This window comes from Mastomys coucha, unplaced genomic scaffold (assembly GCF_008632895.1).
Source record: "Mastomys coucha isolate ucsf_1 unplaced genomic scaffold, UCSF_Mcou_1 pScaffold18, whole genome shotgun sequence".
NCBI lineage: Eukaryota > Metazoa > Chordata > Mammalia > Rodentia > Muridae > Mastomys > Mastomys coucha.
In genome coordinates this window covers 76,864,949-76,882,878 of record NW_022196900.1, presented here as the reverse complement: position 1 = coordinate 76,882,878, position 17,930 = coordinate 76,864,949, and the positions used below count along the sequence as shown (strand labels likewise).

The 17,930-nt window shown below is 44.2% G+C and overlaps 1 protein-coding gene across 7 annotated transcripts in view; it reads left to right on the top strand.

Annotated features, from left to right (window-relative positions):
• Positions 1-17,930, top strand: part of Ccdc30 (coiled-coil domain containing 30) — a 98,260-nt gene that overhangs the window by 29,037 nt on the left and 51,293 nt on the right. For 3 of the 7 annotated variants that reach the window (XM_031378470.1, XM_031378468.1, XM_031378469.1), the window contains one exon: positions 89-204. In XM_031378470.1, the coding sequence (XP_031234330.1) occupies positions 89-204 (116 nt within the window). Of the gene's footprint in view, positions 1-88; positions 205-8,740; positions 8,921-11,449; positions 11,549-11,925; positions 12,042-13,441; positions 13,568-15,354; positions 15,490-17,930 lie in introns of those variants that run through there. The other 4 variants (XM_031378464.1, XM_031378466.1, XM_031378465.1 and 1 more) reach the window with 4 other exon arrangements.

Below are 17,930 nucleotides of genomic sequence, written 5' to 3'. Positions count from 1 at the left end.
AAGAGAGTGGCACGCAGGAGTGCATGGAGCCAGTGCCTCCCAAAGTAAAGCTGGCCCAGAGGAATAACTGTCCTTCCTCTCTATTTAGGTACAACTGACCTACAAAGAGCAAAGGAACATAACCAGAGACTGGACGAGGAAATTCTGGCATTAAGAAACCGGGTTCGATCGCTTGATTCTGAGAGAAAGGTGCTTGGAGAAATGGTGAGTGTGCTTTAGTGCTGGAATTTATTTGTTGTGTATCCAATAGCAACCAGCAGTGTGAGCCGCATAGCTACCCATTGTCTAAGTTAGTCCTTGAGAACTGATTCTGACAGTTGTTGCATGTCAGGATACAGAGATGATGAGTTTTAACCTGAACACACCTGGCAAGGTTAAGGGTTCACTTTAGGTACTTGCCCTGAACAGCAACACTGTTGCTGTTGTATACATGTAGGATTTGTTTATTTTTGCCATTGTTTTTTATGTGTATGGATGTTTTGCCTGCATGTATATCTATGCACCACATGCATGTAGTGCCCAAGGAGGTCAGAAGAAGGTGTCAAATCCACTGGGAAAAGATCACTATAAACTGCCATGTGGGGGCCGCATGTGGGTGCTGGGAACTGAATGCAGATCCTCTCTGGCAGAGGAGCACATGCTCTTAGCTGCTGAGCCATCCCTCCAGCCCCTAAATGGAGGATTTCCATAACAGCATAGAGTTAACACAGTTAACTCTGTGTTAACACAGTCGCCAAATAAAAATGTTGCTCTCCTTTTGTAACATTTTGTGATTAGTTACATTCACCGGTATATTCTTAAGATTTATTTATTTCATGGATGTGAGTACACTGTTTCCCTGAACAGCAACACTGTTCAGGGCAACAGTCTTCAGACACACCAGAAGAGAGCATCAGATCTTATTCCAGATGGTTGTGAGCCACCATGTGGTTGCTGGGAATTGAACTCTGGACCTGTGGAAGAGCAGACAGTGCTCTTAACCGCTGAGCCATCTCCCCAGTCCTAGTGACTTTTAGTACATACTTTCCTATGTAGTGTCTCTTCGGCTTCAGATTCTATTTGTTTCATAACCGACTTTCTAGTGTCAGATACAGTGTTAACTGCTCAAGAAACTTTGTTTTAAAAATTAGCATGCAAGCCTTGGGATAGTTCTTGCTAAGACCACAGGAAAGGAACTGTCACACTGATGATACTAGAACTGTGCTTTGCCACCTGCGCTGTCTGGTTGCATGTCAACCTAGAGTCATTTTGGAAGGTTGTTGTTTTTAAAAAACTCTCAGTTGTTCAATTTTACTAATGAAGACTCAGGAGCCAAATGCAGGGGTGGAAGCCTGCCAGCTCAGAGAGGCAGGAAAGCACCCAGCCGACCTTCTTCTTTAGCTGACATCCCACCACAAATGCCCCTCCTTCAAAAAGCCTCCTTCAAACGTAATGTCCCTCCCTTCTACTTCCTGTGTGTCTATCAGTCCTTCTGACTCCCTCTTACTCTCTGTGTTTTTTTTTCTTAATATTCCTATGTTCACTTCCTGTCAACTGGTTGCTTGCTCTGCCTCTTGACCTATGGTTGCCTTTGGATTAAAGGTGTGTGCTAAGGCTGAACCATACCACAACTAAAAACAGGTTTGTTCCAGTAATTAGCACAATCTCAGGGTTCACAATGTGATCAAATATCTTGCAACAGAAGATGGAACCTCAGTGTGGCATATGCCCTCACCAGACTGGCCTGTGGGCAAGCCTGTGCTACATTTCCTTGATTGATGATCGATGTGGGATGGCCAGTTTATTGTGTGATAAATTATTCTCTGCTGGTGAAATGAGTCAATTCAAGCTAGATTAAAGCATATAAAGGCAGGTTTATTGGGAAGCAGCTCCCAGGCTGGCCCTAAGGAATGAACCAGGGAAATCACCATGGGGAAGGAAGGAAGAGGGGGGGATTGTCTGGATTACATAGGGAGGAGCTTCTGAGAGAGGGGAGGGCCAGCCCCTGGGCTGGAAAGTTCTGGGTAGAGGGCAGAATATACCAGCCATACTTGGTAATAGGTAGGAACTGAGGGATGCTGGGAGAACCTGAAGGCCAGGTCTGCTTTGGTATGTTTAATATGTATATACCTCAGTTACTTGACCCAGGTCTGGAACCTAACACTGTGGGCAGTGCCAATCCTGGGCTGGTGATCCTGGGTGCAATAAGAAAGCTGGCTGAGTGCCAGTAAGCAGCACTCATCCATGGCCTTTGCATCAGCTCCTGCCTCCAGGTTCCTGCCCTGAGTTCTTACTGTGACTTCCCTCAGTGTTACCTGGAAGTACAGGCAAAATAACCCATTCTTCCCTAAGTTACTATCTGAAGGTTTTTTTTTTTCTTTTTGGTTTTTGGCTTTTGGTTTTGGTTCTTCAAGACAAGGTTTCACGGTGTAGCCTTGGACAAGTGCTCTCAGCCACTGAGCTAGTCCTCATTTTCTTATAAGGTATTTATTTACTAAATGTACTTATTTATTGAATGTATGTCTGTGTGAGTGTATGCACACATTTGTCTGCCAGATGTATGTGCCTATGCAAATGTGGGGAGCAGAAGGAGGCCACATGTCTTCTCTATCACTCTCTCCTATTTATTCCTTTGAGGCAGGGGCTCTCCCTGAACTTAGAGCTCCTGTTTTCTTGGCTAGGCTGGAAGGACTCTGTGATGCTTCTGTCTCTGTCCCCTTGGAACTGAGATTACAGGGATGTATGGAACTTCTAACTCATTGTGAGGGCACTGGGATCTGGACTCTGGTCCTCAGGATAGTGCAGCCGACTCTCTGGCTCATTGTTCTCTTTCCAGGGCTTTATGAAGAGGAGGTGAATTTTGTGATGGAATCCAATATGACCACTTTATTTTTCTTTGCTCTGTGGCCACAAATTGATTCTTGTCCTTTCTACTAAGAGTCTCATAGTTCTAGTTTGCACATTTAGGTTTATGATCTATTAAAGATACTATTTTGTTTATACGGAGATGGAGGGGTTGAGTGTTGTTCATTTCCTAAAGTGCGGCTACTTTTCCTAAAAGCCGTTTGTTGAAAATGTAAGACTCTGTCGAGCCTTAGCTTACCGGGGATCCCCTGAGTGAACCACGTGGAGCCTGGATCGATGCAAAAAGCAAGAGGATTTTATTGTTTCAGTGCACTGGGATCATCTCAGACCCAAAGGAGAAGCAGCTACCCCTAAGAACAAAAGCACACACTCTTTATACTTTTTCAGAACATAGGTTTTAGGTAACAGCATGAGTTGGTTATCTCTCATTGGTGGAGCCCATTGTTCTTTGTGTCCATTGGTGGCCCCTGGTGAGGAGGTATCTTTGGTACACAGAAGGGGTGGTGAGAGATCTGCCCCACTGTGGTAGGGACATCTTCTGGAACCTTTACTCCCTGCGGTTGGGGCATCTCCTGGGGCAGTATGTTACTCAGTGAATTCTTTTGAAACTTCCAGACCTTAAGCTCAATGGGAATTCCTGGCCTCCTGGTGTTTGTCTAAGATGTTCCTGTTTACTCGGTTCTCACAATAACAACTCTTTCTTTTTTTTTTTTTTTTTTAAGATTTATTTATTGGGCTGGTGAGATGGCTCAGCGGATAAAAGCACCAACTGCTCTTCCAAAGGTCATGAGTTCAAATCCCAGCAACCACATGGTGGCTCACAACCACCCATAATGAGATCTGATGCCCTCTTCTGGTGTGTCTGAAGACAGCTACAGTGTACTTATATAATAATAATAATAAATAATTTTTTAAAAGATTTATTTATTTATTTTATGAATATGAGTACACTATAACTGAACAGATGGTTGTGAGCCTTCATGTGGTTGTTGGGAATTGAATTTTTAGGACCTCTGCTCACTCACTCCAGTCAACCCCACTCACTCCAGTTGGCCCTGCTCACTCAGGCCCAAAGATTTATTTATTATTATACATAAGCACACTGTAGATGTCTTCAGATGTGCCAGAAGAGGGCATCAGACCTCATTACGGGTGGTTGTGAGCCACCATGTGGTTGCCGGGATTTGAACTCAGGACCTTTGGAAGAAAAGTCAGTGCTCTTACCCACTGAGCCATCTCACCATCCCAACTCTTTCTTTCTTGACACTTTTCTCAAACATCAATTGTATGGGGCTGGAGAGATGGCTCAGCAATTAAGAACACTGGCTGCTCTTTCAGAAAACCTGGGTTCAGTTCTCCCCTCCTCCCCGCAGACAGGGTTTCTCTGTGTAGCTCTGGCTGTCCTGGAACTCACTTTGTAGACCAGGATGGACTCAAACTCAGAAATCTGCCTGCCTCTGCCTCCCAAGTGCTGGGGCTAAAGGCGTGCGCCACCACTGCCTGCCCTGTGTTCAGTTCCTAACACCCACATGGCTGCTTACACCTGGCTGTAACTCCATTTCCAGGGGAGTCTGATGCCCTCTTCCGGCTCCTTCAGGCACTGCAGGCACATGGTGCACAGCCATACATGCAGGCAAAACAACTATACACATACAATTTAAAATTAAAAAAGAAAAAGTTGTTTGAGTCTTTTGCTGGACTCTTTGCCCCAGTCATCCATGTGTCTATTTTTGAAACAGTTGCTGGCTGTGGCTTTATTATAAGTTTTAGGTTAGAAAGCACCACAGTTCTGACTGTGAAGGTCTTTCTATGTTGTATAGGTTATTCCAGGTCTTTACCATTGCTACATTTAGTTTTGACAGGAACACCTGTGAGGGTTTTGATGGAGTAGCATGCACTGTTCACGTCAGCTTAGAGAAACATTACATTTTAACAACATTGAATCCTCAAAACTATGGAGGTGGTGTCCTTGATGCACTTTATTTCTTCTCAGCCATGGTTTGCATCTTGCAATGCACGTATCTTACACATACTTAACTTTAAAAAATTATTCTAAAAGGTACAAGAAACAGAAAGACAATTTATGTTCATAAAATATGTTCACAAAGATATTTTCCTCGAGGCTTCTGCTGTGTGCTAATGGTTAAAATGCTTGAACATCATTTCTTTTAGATGTATTTATTTTTGTGTATTTACTTTTGTGTATGTATGTTTTGTCTACATGTATGTCTGTCTGCCACATAAGCATCTGGTGCCCACAGAGGTCAGAAAAGGGCATTGGATCCCTGGAACTGAAGTTACTGATGGTTGGGAGCCACCGTGTGGGTACTGGGAACTGAACTCTTTTCCTCTGGAGTAGCAGCCAGTGCTCTTAACTATGAGCCATCTCTGTGGCCCCAAAGTGATTCGGCTTCTGATATGGTAATTACCTCTTGTCTGTGGTGTCGACCATGATGGCAATCTCCACAGGAAGCAGGCTGAGCCAAGAGGAGGGTCCAAAGATGAACTCAGAATCCCAAGAGCTTCTGAGGAAGCACAGGGGAAGGATCTATGAAGAGCAGGTACAGGCAGGTAGAGACTTCAGATCCAACACAGGGTGTAGCATCCCTTAAGGAAAAGCCAGAACAGGACAAGCTGTAGATTCTGTTGTAGCTGAGAAGGTCTCTACCAGCCAAGAGTTCTGCCACAATCATAGCCTGTGGTAGGACCCAGGGCAGGAAGACCTCTTCTTGTTCTGGTATATTCTGAACTGTCAGTGTTTCACCCCTGTATGACCCTCTGTACCATGGAATTCTTTTTTTTTTTTTCTTTTCTTTTTTTTTTTTTTTTTTCAAGACAGGGTTTCTCTGTGTAGCCCTGGCTGTCCTGGAACTCACTCTATAGACCATGCTGGCCTCGAACTCAGAAATCCTCTTGCCTCTGCCTCCCAAGTGCTGGGATTAAAGGCGTGGACCACCACTGCCTGACCATGGAATTCTTGATATGGCAGAAGAGCCTTGGTGATACCTGCCTAATCTGCCTCCCCAGTGTCATGTGAACAGTGTCATGTGACCTCTCCCAGTATCTGTCTTACTGTAAAAGATGCTTAGGAGCCATCACAGTCTCCCTGGTACTCAGCATTGAGCCTCATGAGTTTGGTTTGAGTAGATGTGTGTTAATCATCCTTTAGACCATGTTATAGCCCAGACTTCCTTTCCGCACCATCAGAACTTGAAATGGATATGTACTGATAGAGTTACAAAATACACTTCACCCACGTGCTGGGATATGCTTATAAAGATCATGGCAAATAGATATTCTTCATAGAGCAATTAACATATATAGCCTATAATTTTATAGATATTACTAACTATGTAAAGAATAATATATGCTGTGTAAGAGAGAAGGGAGGCAGGGTCTCTCTCTAGCCCAGGCTGACCTGGAGCTTAATAGGTAGACCAGGTTAGCCTCCAGTTAGCTTCCTACCTCTGTTTCCTGAGTGCTAAGATTATATGTGTTCAACATATATGACCCATTAAAACTAGGAAACATAGCCAGGCAGTGGTGGTGCATGTCTTTAATCCCAGCACTTGGGAGGCAGAAGCAGGAGGATTTCTGAGTTCGAGGCCAGCCTGGTCTACAGAGTAAGTTCCAGGACAGCCAGGGCTATACAGAGAAACCCTGTCTCAAAACAAACAAACAAACAACCGCCCAAAAACAAACAAACAAAAAACCTAGGAAGCATTATCAGTGAACAGTGGCTAATGTGAGTTACAGACTTTTAAAGGTAATTCCTGAAGAAGGATGATAACTGAACATGGATTTTTTTTCCCCTTCAAAGTTCTTTCACAAAGAAAAGGCTGGACTGTCAACTGAGATTGGCAGCCAGGTGATGAGCTGTAAATAACTATTAACCCAGGATCTCGGTAGAAGAACGGAGTTGTTCAGCTGTGTACTGTGGTCAGCAGGTCGGCGAAGCTGTTAACCAGGAGCTTGTTTCTCAACTTTGACCCAGTGTCCCCACGCCTACCAAGGATGCTCAGTGCCCCCCATGCCTGTCATAGATGCTCAGTGCCCCCATGCCTGTCATGGATGCTCAGCCTGCAGGTGGGCAGTTATCCTTTCCTGACCACTGCTTATTATATTTTCTGACAAAGGAAATAAAGGGATATTTCCAGGTCCATTTTATGTCAACCTGAATGTGCTTCACATACTCCTGGGTGTGACTGAGAACCTTTGCAAAGTAGGACGTTTGAATCTGCAGATAGAGGTTAGCACTCCCATGGTGGACCTCATCTATGGAGGGAATGAATGGAGCAAAAAGGAGAGGAGTCTCTCTCTCCCTCTCCCTCTCTCCACTTTCCCCTCTCCCTTGCCTCTCTCTCTCTCCCTCTTCTCCTCTTCCCCTCTCCCCTTCTCAACCTTCCCCTCTCCTTCCCCATCCCCATCTCTGGAGAGCCCTGTCTAATTCAGGTGGAAGCTGATATTTGAGAATCTGCAATGTTGTAGTGACTACTGGTGATTTGCATGAATCATGGAGTTTTCTTGTCTTGTTATGCAGCTGTTTGTGGCAAAGTCTCTCTCTGTAGCCTAAACAGATTTTGTGGCCACAGACTTTCTAGCCTTCGGCCTTGATCTTCAGCTGGGATTATAGCTGTGCACTACCATTACTCCTAACAGAAATCCTAAAAGGCAGGAATTGTTCACCTGGCTGTGGAAACCAAGGCTACAAACTCATAGCAATAAAAGCCATGGGTGGTGTCATGGCTCAGCCTGACAGCAGAGTCCCAAATCTTGCAAACTCTCTTGCCGTGACCATTAATACGACACACAGGCCAAGCTCCTGCTCCCCCTGCACACCAATCCCAGCAGCCTTCACTTCTGGGTGCCCTGTAGCAGCCTTTCCCTGAAGAGTTAATTCCCTTGAAAATAAAGACAGTCTTTGGTTCTTAAAGGAAAAATAGTCCAGAAAACCTCTTCCTTTTATCAGACACCTAGACACATGCTAGTGTCTCTTATTGCCATGGGGCTCATGAATAAGTAGGCTACTCTCTTTCTGCACATTCTCAGAGAAAATGCTTTTTAAAAAGAAATGGGAGGGGCTGGAGAGATGGCTCAGTGGTTAAGAGCATTGACTTTTCTTCCGAAGGTCCTGAGTTCAAATCCCAGCAACCACATTGTGGTTCACAACCACCCGTAATGAGATCTGATGCCCTCTTCTGGAGTGTCTGAAGACAGCTACAGTGTACTTACATATAATAAGTAAATAAATCTTTAGGAAAAGTTTTTTTAAAATGAAAATAAAAAGAGCTAGGTGGCTTAGTAGGTAAAGACACTTGCCACCAAGCTAGAAACCTGGTTTGATCCTCAGGACCCACTGGGTGGAAGGAGAGAACCAATTTCCACAAATTCCCCTCTGGTCTCCACAGGTTGTGGCATGCACAAACTATACCTCCAGACACAGAATAGAAACATGTAATATTTTCTTCTAGAAAAGGAGAAATATGAACTATTTGTCAGGGATAACAGTAGCCACAGTGTTTTAAGTGTTTATCAAGCCCCATGACATGTGCAGGGCTCTCACAAGAGCAGATCTCATGATCGTTAGGGCAGACTTCCTCAAAGCAGACACCAATATTCCCACTGCATAGAGAGCTTTAGGGGATTTGAGCAAAGCAGGAGTTAGCCAGTTGATGCAGACTGATCAGACCTTAGAGTTTACTGTCCACCACGGTTATAGAGAATTTATAGAGACCTATAGAGGTCATAGCATGCACAGTGATATGTACAGAAACTGCTCCTCATAGATGAAAGGGCTGTTTCATCCTCTATGATGCTCTCAGCCATCTGTGACTAGGAGAGGTGACATCAGAGAGACTGTCAATCTGTGCCCAGGAGGCACGGTTAAGTTCAGAGCATTATGTGAGCGCTGCCTTCCAGACAGAATTCTGACAGTGCCACGTTCTGAGCCGTTTAACTGTTTCTCAAAGTCCTTGGCAGCTGGCCCTTGTGAAGGAGGCAGCCTGCAACAAGCCCATTGGCTTTCCTCTTCAATCACTGCTGACTGATAGGTGAGGTGCGCTCCCGTTAGCCACTGGTGAGCTCTGTAGCCCCAACTTCCCCACATCATGCACACCCATTTTCTAGTTTCAAACTTTGAAGTATGTTAATTGCCCAGATGCATAGCTGTATTCACTAGCCTATAAGTTATGGTAAATTTTACACATATTTATAGAATTTATTCAAATGTTTTCAAATATGTTATCTTTCAAATATAAAATAAGCTATGTTGAATCAGGTTGCTGTAAAGTATAAATTTCAAATTATTTTTGCATTTTTCAAATATACTAGTTGAAAAAGCTATCTTAAACATTTTTTCTAAATCTACCTTAAAAGTAGCCATTTGTTATGGCACACATCTTTAATCCTGGCATTTGGGAATTAGAGGCAAGCAGATCTCTGTGAGTTAAAAGCCAGCTTGGTCTGCATGGTGAGACCAGGCAGCCAAAGATACACGGTGAGACTCTCTCTCAAATGAAAATTCAAATATATGACTTTTTGTGTTTGTAGTTTTTTAAATTTTTGCTTCTTTTCTTTATTTTTAGACAGGATTTTTCTGTGTAGCCCTGGCTGAACTCACTTTGTAGGCTAGGCTGGCCTCCAACTCAGAGATCCACCTGCCTCTGTCTCTGCCTCCTGAGTTGTGGGGGTGTGGGGGGTGTGTCTTCATACCCAGCCATATTTTTTTTAATTATATCATTTTCTTCTTCCAAAGCCTCCCATGTACCTCCCTTCCACCACCAGGCTTGCTTTCATATTCATGACCTCTTTTTAAATTGTTATTACACATAAATATATACACACATGGATAGATAGATAGATAGATAGATAGATAGATAGATAGATAGATAGATAGATAACTACATCCTGCTCAGTCTGAATAATGTTCCTGGCATGTGTGTATCTTCAGGGCTGCCCACTTGGTATTTGATAATAATGGCTCTTCCTTGGGAAGATTGTTTATTTCTCCCAGCACTCCTAATTGCCTTTGGTTCTTTCTCTAGGTTTGAAGCCGCTTTCCCCCATCCACATTAGCATGTCTATTGGCAGTGCTCTTGTGCAGGGGGATATTGTTATAGTAAGAAAATACAAGGGAAATGTAGGGTGTCCTTGGTTTTAAGAGTTGAGGTGTCTGTCTCTCTTGTTTATTGTAAAGCATCAGGTGCCATGCAAGTATGGCTAAGGAACTCCTTGACTGCTGGATGCATCAGAGTGTCTTGTATGGGTGTGCAAAAGTGTTCACTAGGACAGATGTTGATGGTGGCAAGGGGTGGGGGATGCTTTGAGGGAAAACTATATCCTTACTCCTATCCCTGGACCATGCTATAAGTTGACACAACTCCCAGTGCCCTGTCCAGCTGCTGTCAGGAGGAGTTCTAACCCACCTCTGAGTCTTGGTGTCCCGCCTCCTTTCCACCTCATCAGTTTGAGATTACTATTCCTGTGTCCTGGACCTTGAACATGAGGACTATAAACAGGAACTCGATTAACGTAACAGGTTGCTATGGCTTTTTTTCTAATGCTTGTCCCCTTTGGCTCACTGCCAAGTAGCAAATGCCCAAACCCATAATAAGTCAACCCATAATTAAAATGAACGATAAGAGAGAACAGTTGTTCTAACCTGAGAAAGAAGGTAAAACTTGTTGGGAGACATTTCTTGGGGTTTGCCTCAGAAAAAGATAACTAAGAAATGTAGCTTGGGGCTGGAGAGACGGCTCAGCAGTGCTCACTCCTCTTGTAGAAGACCCAGGTTCCATTCCCTGCACTCACATAGCAGTTCACAACCATCTGTAATTCAAGTTCCAGGCAATCTTATGCCCTCTTCTGGCCACCACGGGCACTGCATCCATGTGGTGCATATACATACATAAAGGTAAACACTCATACACATAAAGAAAGAATACATATATCTTTTAAAAGAAAAGAAATGTAGCCTATTTGGGGGTGTGGCAAGATGGCGTAAAGGTGCTCACCTTACAAGCTTGGAGACCCAAGTTCAATCTCTGGAACCACATAAAAGTTGAAGGAGAAAAGACTCTACAAAGGTTGTCTTCTGTCCTCCACGTGTACCATCACTGTTCACACCACACACACACACACACATGTAGCCCGCGCAGTCGTCTCGCCGGGAAGAAGACACGCGGACACACTAGGTTCCTTCTGCAGCGACTGTTTACTGTCTCCATCCATAGGGAAAAAAGGGTCGAGCCCAAAATCCGCACTGCTTATATACACCACAGTGCGGAGTATCTGCCCACAGCGTGGCGTGTCTGCTCATGATTGGCTGTTCGCTCATTACCCTACGTAATGCCCCGGGATGGGCCGTGACATGGCGTCCTTTTCACTCCACGCACATGCGCAAACAGTTGTCCACTAGGAGTTAACAGCGGAAGTAGGCGCCATCTTGCCATGGCAAATGCCTCTCAAGATTCTCGGCTCCACACACACACACACACACACACAGAGTAATCATTTTTTAAATTAATTTAAACAAGCATAGCTTATTTTAAAGATATTTTAGTAGCGCCTGTATGTTTTTTTTAACTGGTGACTTATGTGGATTAAGATTTACATCTTAGAGCCCGAGTTATCATTAACCTAGGAGGACTGAAGAGACACCAGGATGAAAGACCAAGAGACAATTAAAGTACAAGATTTTAACGAGGTAAGAAATGAAAATAAAAGGTGATATTTTGTTTTGAGGCAAGTTTCATCCAGCCAGGCTACCCTCGAACAAGTAATTCTCCTGTTTCCGCTTCCCATGTCCAGCTTGAAAAGATAATTTACCAGCTATATTCCCTAATACATGTGACGCAAACCTCATAAAAATGCTCAAAATACTGAAAACAGGCATAGGGAGAAAGTGCACCTCTGAGAATGTCCCTTCTCCAGCTCACTGTAATGAGAAGTTTACAGGAAGCCCCCCTGGAGAAGTTGGCGAGGCTTGTAGAAACCATAGGGATGACTAAGCTTATTGCTTCATTTAGAAGGGTTTAGAACAATATAGCATATTGCCTCTGAGCAGAGTCTATTTATGTCCAGGCACTACTGTCCCTGGTTTTCATCTGGGAAAACTGAGGCTAAGAATAATGACATGGCCAGGTCTTGTACCGCACCACTGGTGATAAAACACAGGCAGCATGGCTCTGCCCCACCAGGTATGTTCACCCTTGGTAGCCATTTCTCTCCACGGAGCATTGCAAGGTGATTACTCTGTGCTTACTAAGGCACATAATGATTTTAGGTGGATTCCCTAGCAGGTTTTATTATGCAACAAAGAATGTACATGGATGCGGCTGTACAGAATAAAATATTTAAAGTAACTACTTGTCTTAGTTAGGGTTTTACTGCTGTGAACAGACACCATGACCAAGGCAACTCTTATACGGATAACATTTAATTGGGGCTGGTTTACAGGTTCAGAGTTTCAGTCCATTATCATCAAAGCAGGAACATGGCAATATCCAGGCAGGCATGGTGTAGGAGGAGCTGAAAGTTCTACATCTTCATCTGGAGGCCACTAGGAGAAGATTGGCTTCCAGGCAGCTAGGATGAGGGTCTTAAGCCCACACCCACTGTGACACATCTACTCCAACAGGTCTATGCCTCCTAATAGTGCCACTCCCCGGGCCAGACATATTCAAGCCACCACAGCACTAATAAGGGAGATATGGACGTGAAAGTCAGCAATAACTGTGACCTTGGGAAATGATGTAACATCTGAGAGTCATCTCTCCCACTGAGGGGAAACTGTGAGGATAGTTACACTCCTACCTCATAGTGGTCCTTTGGAAACAGTGTGAGCTAATTCATGTAAAGTCTTCACCTTAGTGTCTGATGCAGGACAGACCCTCAGGAAATGGCTACCATTACCACAACTAGGAGCATTTCATTTGGGAATATTCCATCAATGCCTTACAACTGGGGCCTGAGGAAATGGCTTAGAGCAGCAGTTCTCAACCTTCCTAATGCCATGACCTCGTGTTGTAGTAACCACAAACATAAAATTATTTTTGTTGCTACTTCAATTTTGCTACTGTTATGAATTGTCCATGTAAATATCTGATAGGCAGGATGGTCTTAGGTGACCCCTGTGAAAGAGTCGTTCATCTCCCAGAGGGGTTGACTCACAGGTCAAGAACCTCTCTGTTAGAGGGCAAGTTGCTAACCTGATAACCCAAGTTTGACTCTTAGGACCCACATGGTGGAATGAGAAAACTAACTCTACAAGTTGTCATCTGACCTCTACACACACACACACACACATGGTGATGTGTGTTCTCCCTCCCACTAAACCAATAATACAATTTCAATGTATTTAGTGCGCTACTAGCTCATTGTCACAACCACATATTATGCCTGCCATGGTGACTATGCTGTAGGCAGGACAAGGCTCACTGCACATGGCAGTTAACATTTACCAACCTGGAAACTGGTTTTCCTAAGTTTCCATATCCCACATGACTTTATCATTAAGTTAAGCTGGAAGTTATTGTTGTTAAATCTTGCCTACTGTGCAATATTTCACAAAGAGAATCATGGGAAATGACTTTTACAGATACTGAAAATGGGCCAAGAAAATATTAAAGTATTGGAGAGTGGCTTGTCAGAAGAGAGGGAGAAGAGGCAGCGTCTGGCGTCAGCTTTCACTGCTGTTCAGAAGTCCTTGCAAGTGAACAGTGAGGTATCACGTTCCCCAGTGCTGGTTTCCTCCTGGTTTTCCAATTCAGGCTTTGACAGGATCATTTGTTTCTATTTTGAGACACATTGTAGCCTTGGGTAGACAGCTCAGTGGGTAAGACCACTTGCTATGCAGGTATAAGGACCTAAGAGCTGATGCCCAGCATCACATGAAAAGTTAGGTGTGACTGAGTGGGCCTGAAACTTCCACACCAAGGGACTGAGACAAGATCAAGAGAGCTCACTGGCCAGGCAGCCCAACAGACAATGCAAGCTTCCCATTCATCCAGAGAGAGGACCTGTCTTAAAGGAACAGACAAGAGAGCCACAGAGGAAGACATCCAATGTCCTGCTCCACACATCCATACTACACTCTCATGCACGGGCCCACATAACACAATTAAAATATAACTTAGCTTGTGGCACTCTAATTCAGTACCGTTGGCCGGGTGGCTCAAACAATGGAAACCTACTTCCTTACAGTCCTGGAGGCTGGGGGGTCCTGGCCACCTTCTGTGTGGCCCAACCTGTCGGGCTAAGGCCCTACCCTTCTGTTCTTAATTAGCTTGGGTTTAGGGATCCCCCTACCCCCTTGATGCCTTTTTACAGCCCCACCCCCACCTTCCACTTGACTCCAAGGCTTTCAGAGGACATCTAAAGTAAATGTCGTGTGACATTTACTTGGCTCTTGGGGACTGCAGACTATCATTCCCTCATCATCTGCCCATCAAACACTGCATAGCTTTGTGATCCATGTGAAAGTGTGAGGACAATACATAGCTATATATGAGCTGGGTAGAAACAGATACTTAGGATTAGAGGAGATGCTGGCTCCTGAGTCACTGAACACACCATGTCGACAACAGCGGCATCTCTAGCTAAGGGCAGAGTCTGAAGTTAGACACACGTGGGAAGCAGCTTTACAGTTTTCTGGAAACATACGTTCAAGCTCTCTCATGTTTAAGAGAAGTCCAGCCCTACTTTTAGAAGTAGCTAAGAACACCATGGGTTACAACTATACCACAGGGTAGCACGTGTTCTGTGAAAGATGCCCTGAGATACAGTTTTAAATTTACTCTCGCCGGGCAGTGGTGGCGCACGCCTTTAATCCCAGCACTTGGGAGGCAGAGGCAGGCGGATTTCTGAGTTCGAGGCCAGCCTGGTCTACAGAGTGAGTTCCAGGACAGCCAGAGCTACACAGAGAAACCCTGTCTCGAAAAATAAAAAATAAAAAATAAAAAATAAAAAATTTACTCTCATCAGATATCTATTGTGATCAGGAAAGTACTTTGTTGCCATAGTGCAGGTGTTGAGGACAGACAACAATCCCTAGAGCTAATTCTCCTTTCACCTTTACCCTGATTCCAGGGATCAAATTTAGGTCAGCAGGTTTGCATGGCAAGCTTGAATGCCCACTGAGCCATCTTGCCAGCCTTATATTTTTCAGGTAAATAAATATTTAATGCAGGAACTGATGAAGATCTTACATTTATCCAAGCTTTGCTTGAAATAGGAATGACTGTAGACACCAGACTTTCCAGCTGAAAAGGCAAACTCTAAGAAGGAAGCATTTGGTTAACATCTAAAATTAAACAATTTATTAGGACCATTTCAAGAATACTTTTTAGAAATTTTATTCCTTTGCAGGAAAATGGACTTGATTTATCCTACAAAATAGCTTCATTTCTTTCTTTTAAATTTTTTTCTTTTTTTTACATTTTATTTTTTTATTTAAAACAATTTTCAAATTAAAAAAAATTGATCACAAAAATATCTTCCTCTCTTAAACAGGAATTCCAAAAATCAAAGTCAGAACTTCTGTGCCTTTATAAGGAAATTCAAAGTCTTCCAAGAGCTGAGGGCAGAGAGCAATTTTTAGTAGCATATAACCTGCTACTGAGAGAGAATTCTGAATTAGAAGTCAAGGTGAGATTGAATTATTGATTGAGTGTTCAATATTTAACATGCCTTGTATGTAGATAGAATAAAAGGAAACTTTTAGATATCAGATTTAGAAATCAGAGGTTTTCCCCAGCATATAATGAAGTGGCGTATAACGTGGTTACTAGTCAGAGCAAACATTCCACCTTCAACCAGCACTTGGCCTTCAGGATCTTCCCGTCAGTGTCCGACCTTAAATCAACTTCCCACCTGAACTTCCAGAGTATGGGTTACAGTATGGAATGCAGGGCGGGAAACAGACAGAAAGGGAGGGCGAGGGAGGGGAAGGTCTAAAACATGAGGAGATATGTGTGGACACGGTCTACAAGTAGCCTTGGTCTGTGGGACCTTGTTAGTAAGGCAGGTCATTGGCACACTGAACAGTCAGTCCCACTCTTTAGCAGAAGGGGAGAGGAGGAGGGAGAAGGGGATGAGGAGGGCAGAGGGGGAAGGAGGAGAGGAGGGAGGGGCTAATGATGGAGAAGATGAAGAGGAAGAGTAGAATGACAACTCAAAACATTTCCAATCCAAGATACACTATAAAGTCACATAATACGTTTTTTTAAAAGATTTATTTTATTTATTTTATGTGTATGAGTACACTGTAGCTGTCCAGATGGCCGTGAGCTATCATGTGTGTGGCTGCTGTTAAACTCAGGACCTCTGCTCGCTCCGCTGTAATTTACTGCAGCTGTCTTCAGATGCACCAGAAGAGGGCATCCGATCTCATTACGGGTGGTTGTGAGCCACCATGTAGTTGCTGGGATCCGAACTCAGGACCTTCGGAAGAGCAGTCAGTGCTCTTACCCGCTGAGCCATCTCCCCAGCCCTAAAATGGGCAATTTTAAGTGACAAGTGTTTGTTGCTCACAGCTCTGCAGGCTGGGAAGGCCAAGGTCAAGGTGCAGTAGATCCCATGTTTGGTGAGGGCTGCTTTCTGGTTTGCAGATGGCCATCTTCTCTTGGTTCTCTCCTTCCCCTCCCCCACCTCCTCCTCCTCATTAATCTCTGTATGTATGCACATGATATATCTGTGCACATGAATGCTCATGTATGTGAAGGTGGACATGCTTGTGCCACAACATATGTGGGGGTCAACCTCAGGTGGCCTTCCAGTTGGCTTGAGTTGGGTTATATTTTTGCTACTGCCTAGGCAAGGCTGGCTGGTCTGCAAGCTTTACGTATCTTCCTGTCTCTGCCTCCATTCTCATTGTAGAAACCCTGGGACTACACACACAGATGCACACGCACGTGTGCGTGCACACACACACACACACACATGCACATGCCTCTTACTCTCCACCTACCCCCTAACTCCATTCCCCTATAGCATCTGGCTTTACACGGGTTCTGGAGAATCAAAACTCAGGTCCTATGCTTTTGATTCAAATGAGCTGTCTCCTCAGCCCAGGTGGTTCTTACAAGGCTACCAATGTCATCACGAGAGCTCCACCCTTGAGACCCAGCTGCTTCCTCAGGTCCCCTCCTCAGACTGCTTTATTGAGGGCAAGGAAACTTTTTAGTTTAGGGATTTTGAAAGAATTACAGCCTGTTTCTTTGGAAGAATGTCCCTCAGTTTGGGTTTGTCTGTTGTGTCCCCGTCGTTCCTGACATGAATCCTACTAAAATGACATCTTTCCTTCTTGACACATTTTATTGGAAGTCTTGAGCTATGGTGTCATTGCTGTGTTAATCTTGGCTTGATTGAGGTTCTCTCTGTCATATCTCTCCACTGTAAAGTTAATTGAATTTCCCTTCATAATGATAACCATCTCGTGGATGGCTTCTCTGGGATGATACGTTCTTATCCATCATGAAAAGATTGTTTTGAGCCTTTGCACCGTGACCAACCCTCAAGCTTCTCTTCAGAACACGAGGTGCTCTAGACTTAAAGGCACCGCCTGCTCAGCAGAAAGTGGACTCCGCACCTGCCCAGCAGAAGGTGGGCTCTGCTGTATGGATTTGCCAAAGCTACTTATTTCAAAGACAGTTTTGTTTTTTATTTTCTTGTTCTGTATGTACTTGTTGCAGAAATTCGTAGCAGAAACAGGTGTGATCTTGTAGGCCATCAATTTACACCAGAAGCTCAGGGGCCCTGGGGAATTGAACTACTGCCAAGTTATGTGGAGCTTCTCAGCCTGTGCTCTTTCTGTCCATGATTAGACTCAACTATTATCACGAAGACTGAACGCAAGCTGGCCCTTTCCCACACTGGCAGGTCCTGAAAGGGCCAATGGGCATAACTTTCTCCATGATAAATTGCAAATCTTCGGGATTGGAGAATGGCTCCGAGGTTAAGAGCGTCTGTGTGTTCCTGCAGAGGACCCTGGTTCAGATCCCAGCCTTACACTGAGCAGCTCACAACTGCCTGTATTCCAGCTCCAGAGCATCTGACTTCCTTTTTTGGACTCCCCCAAGCAGCTCCAT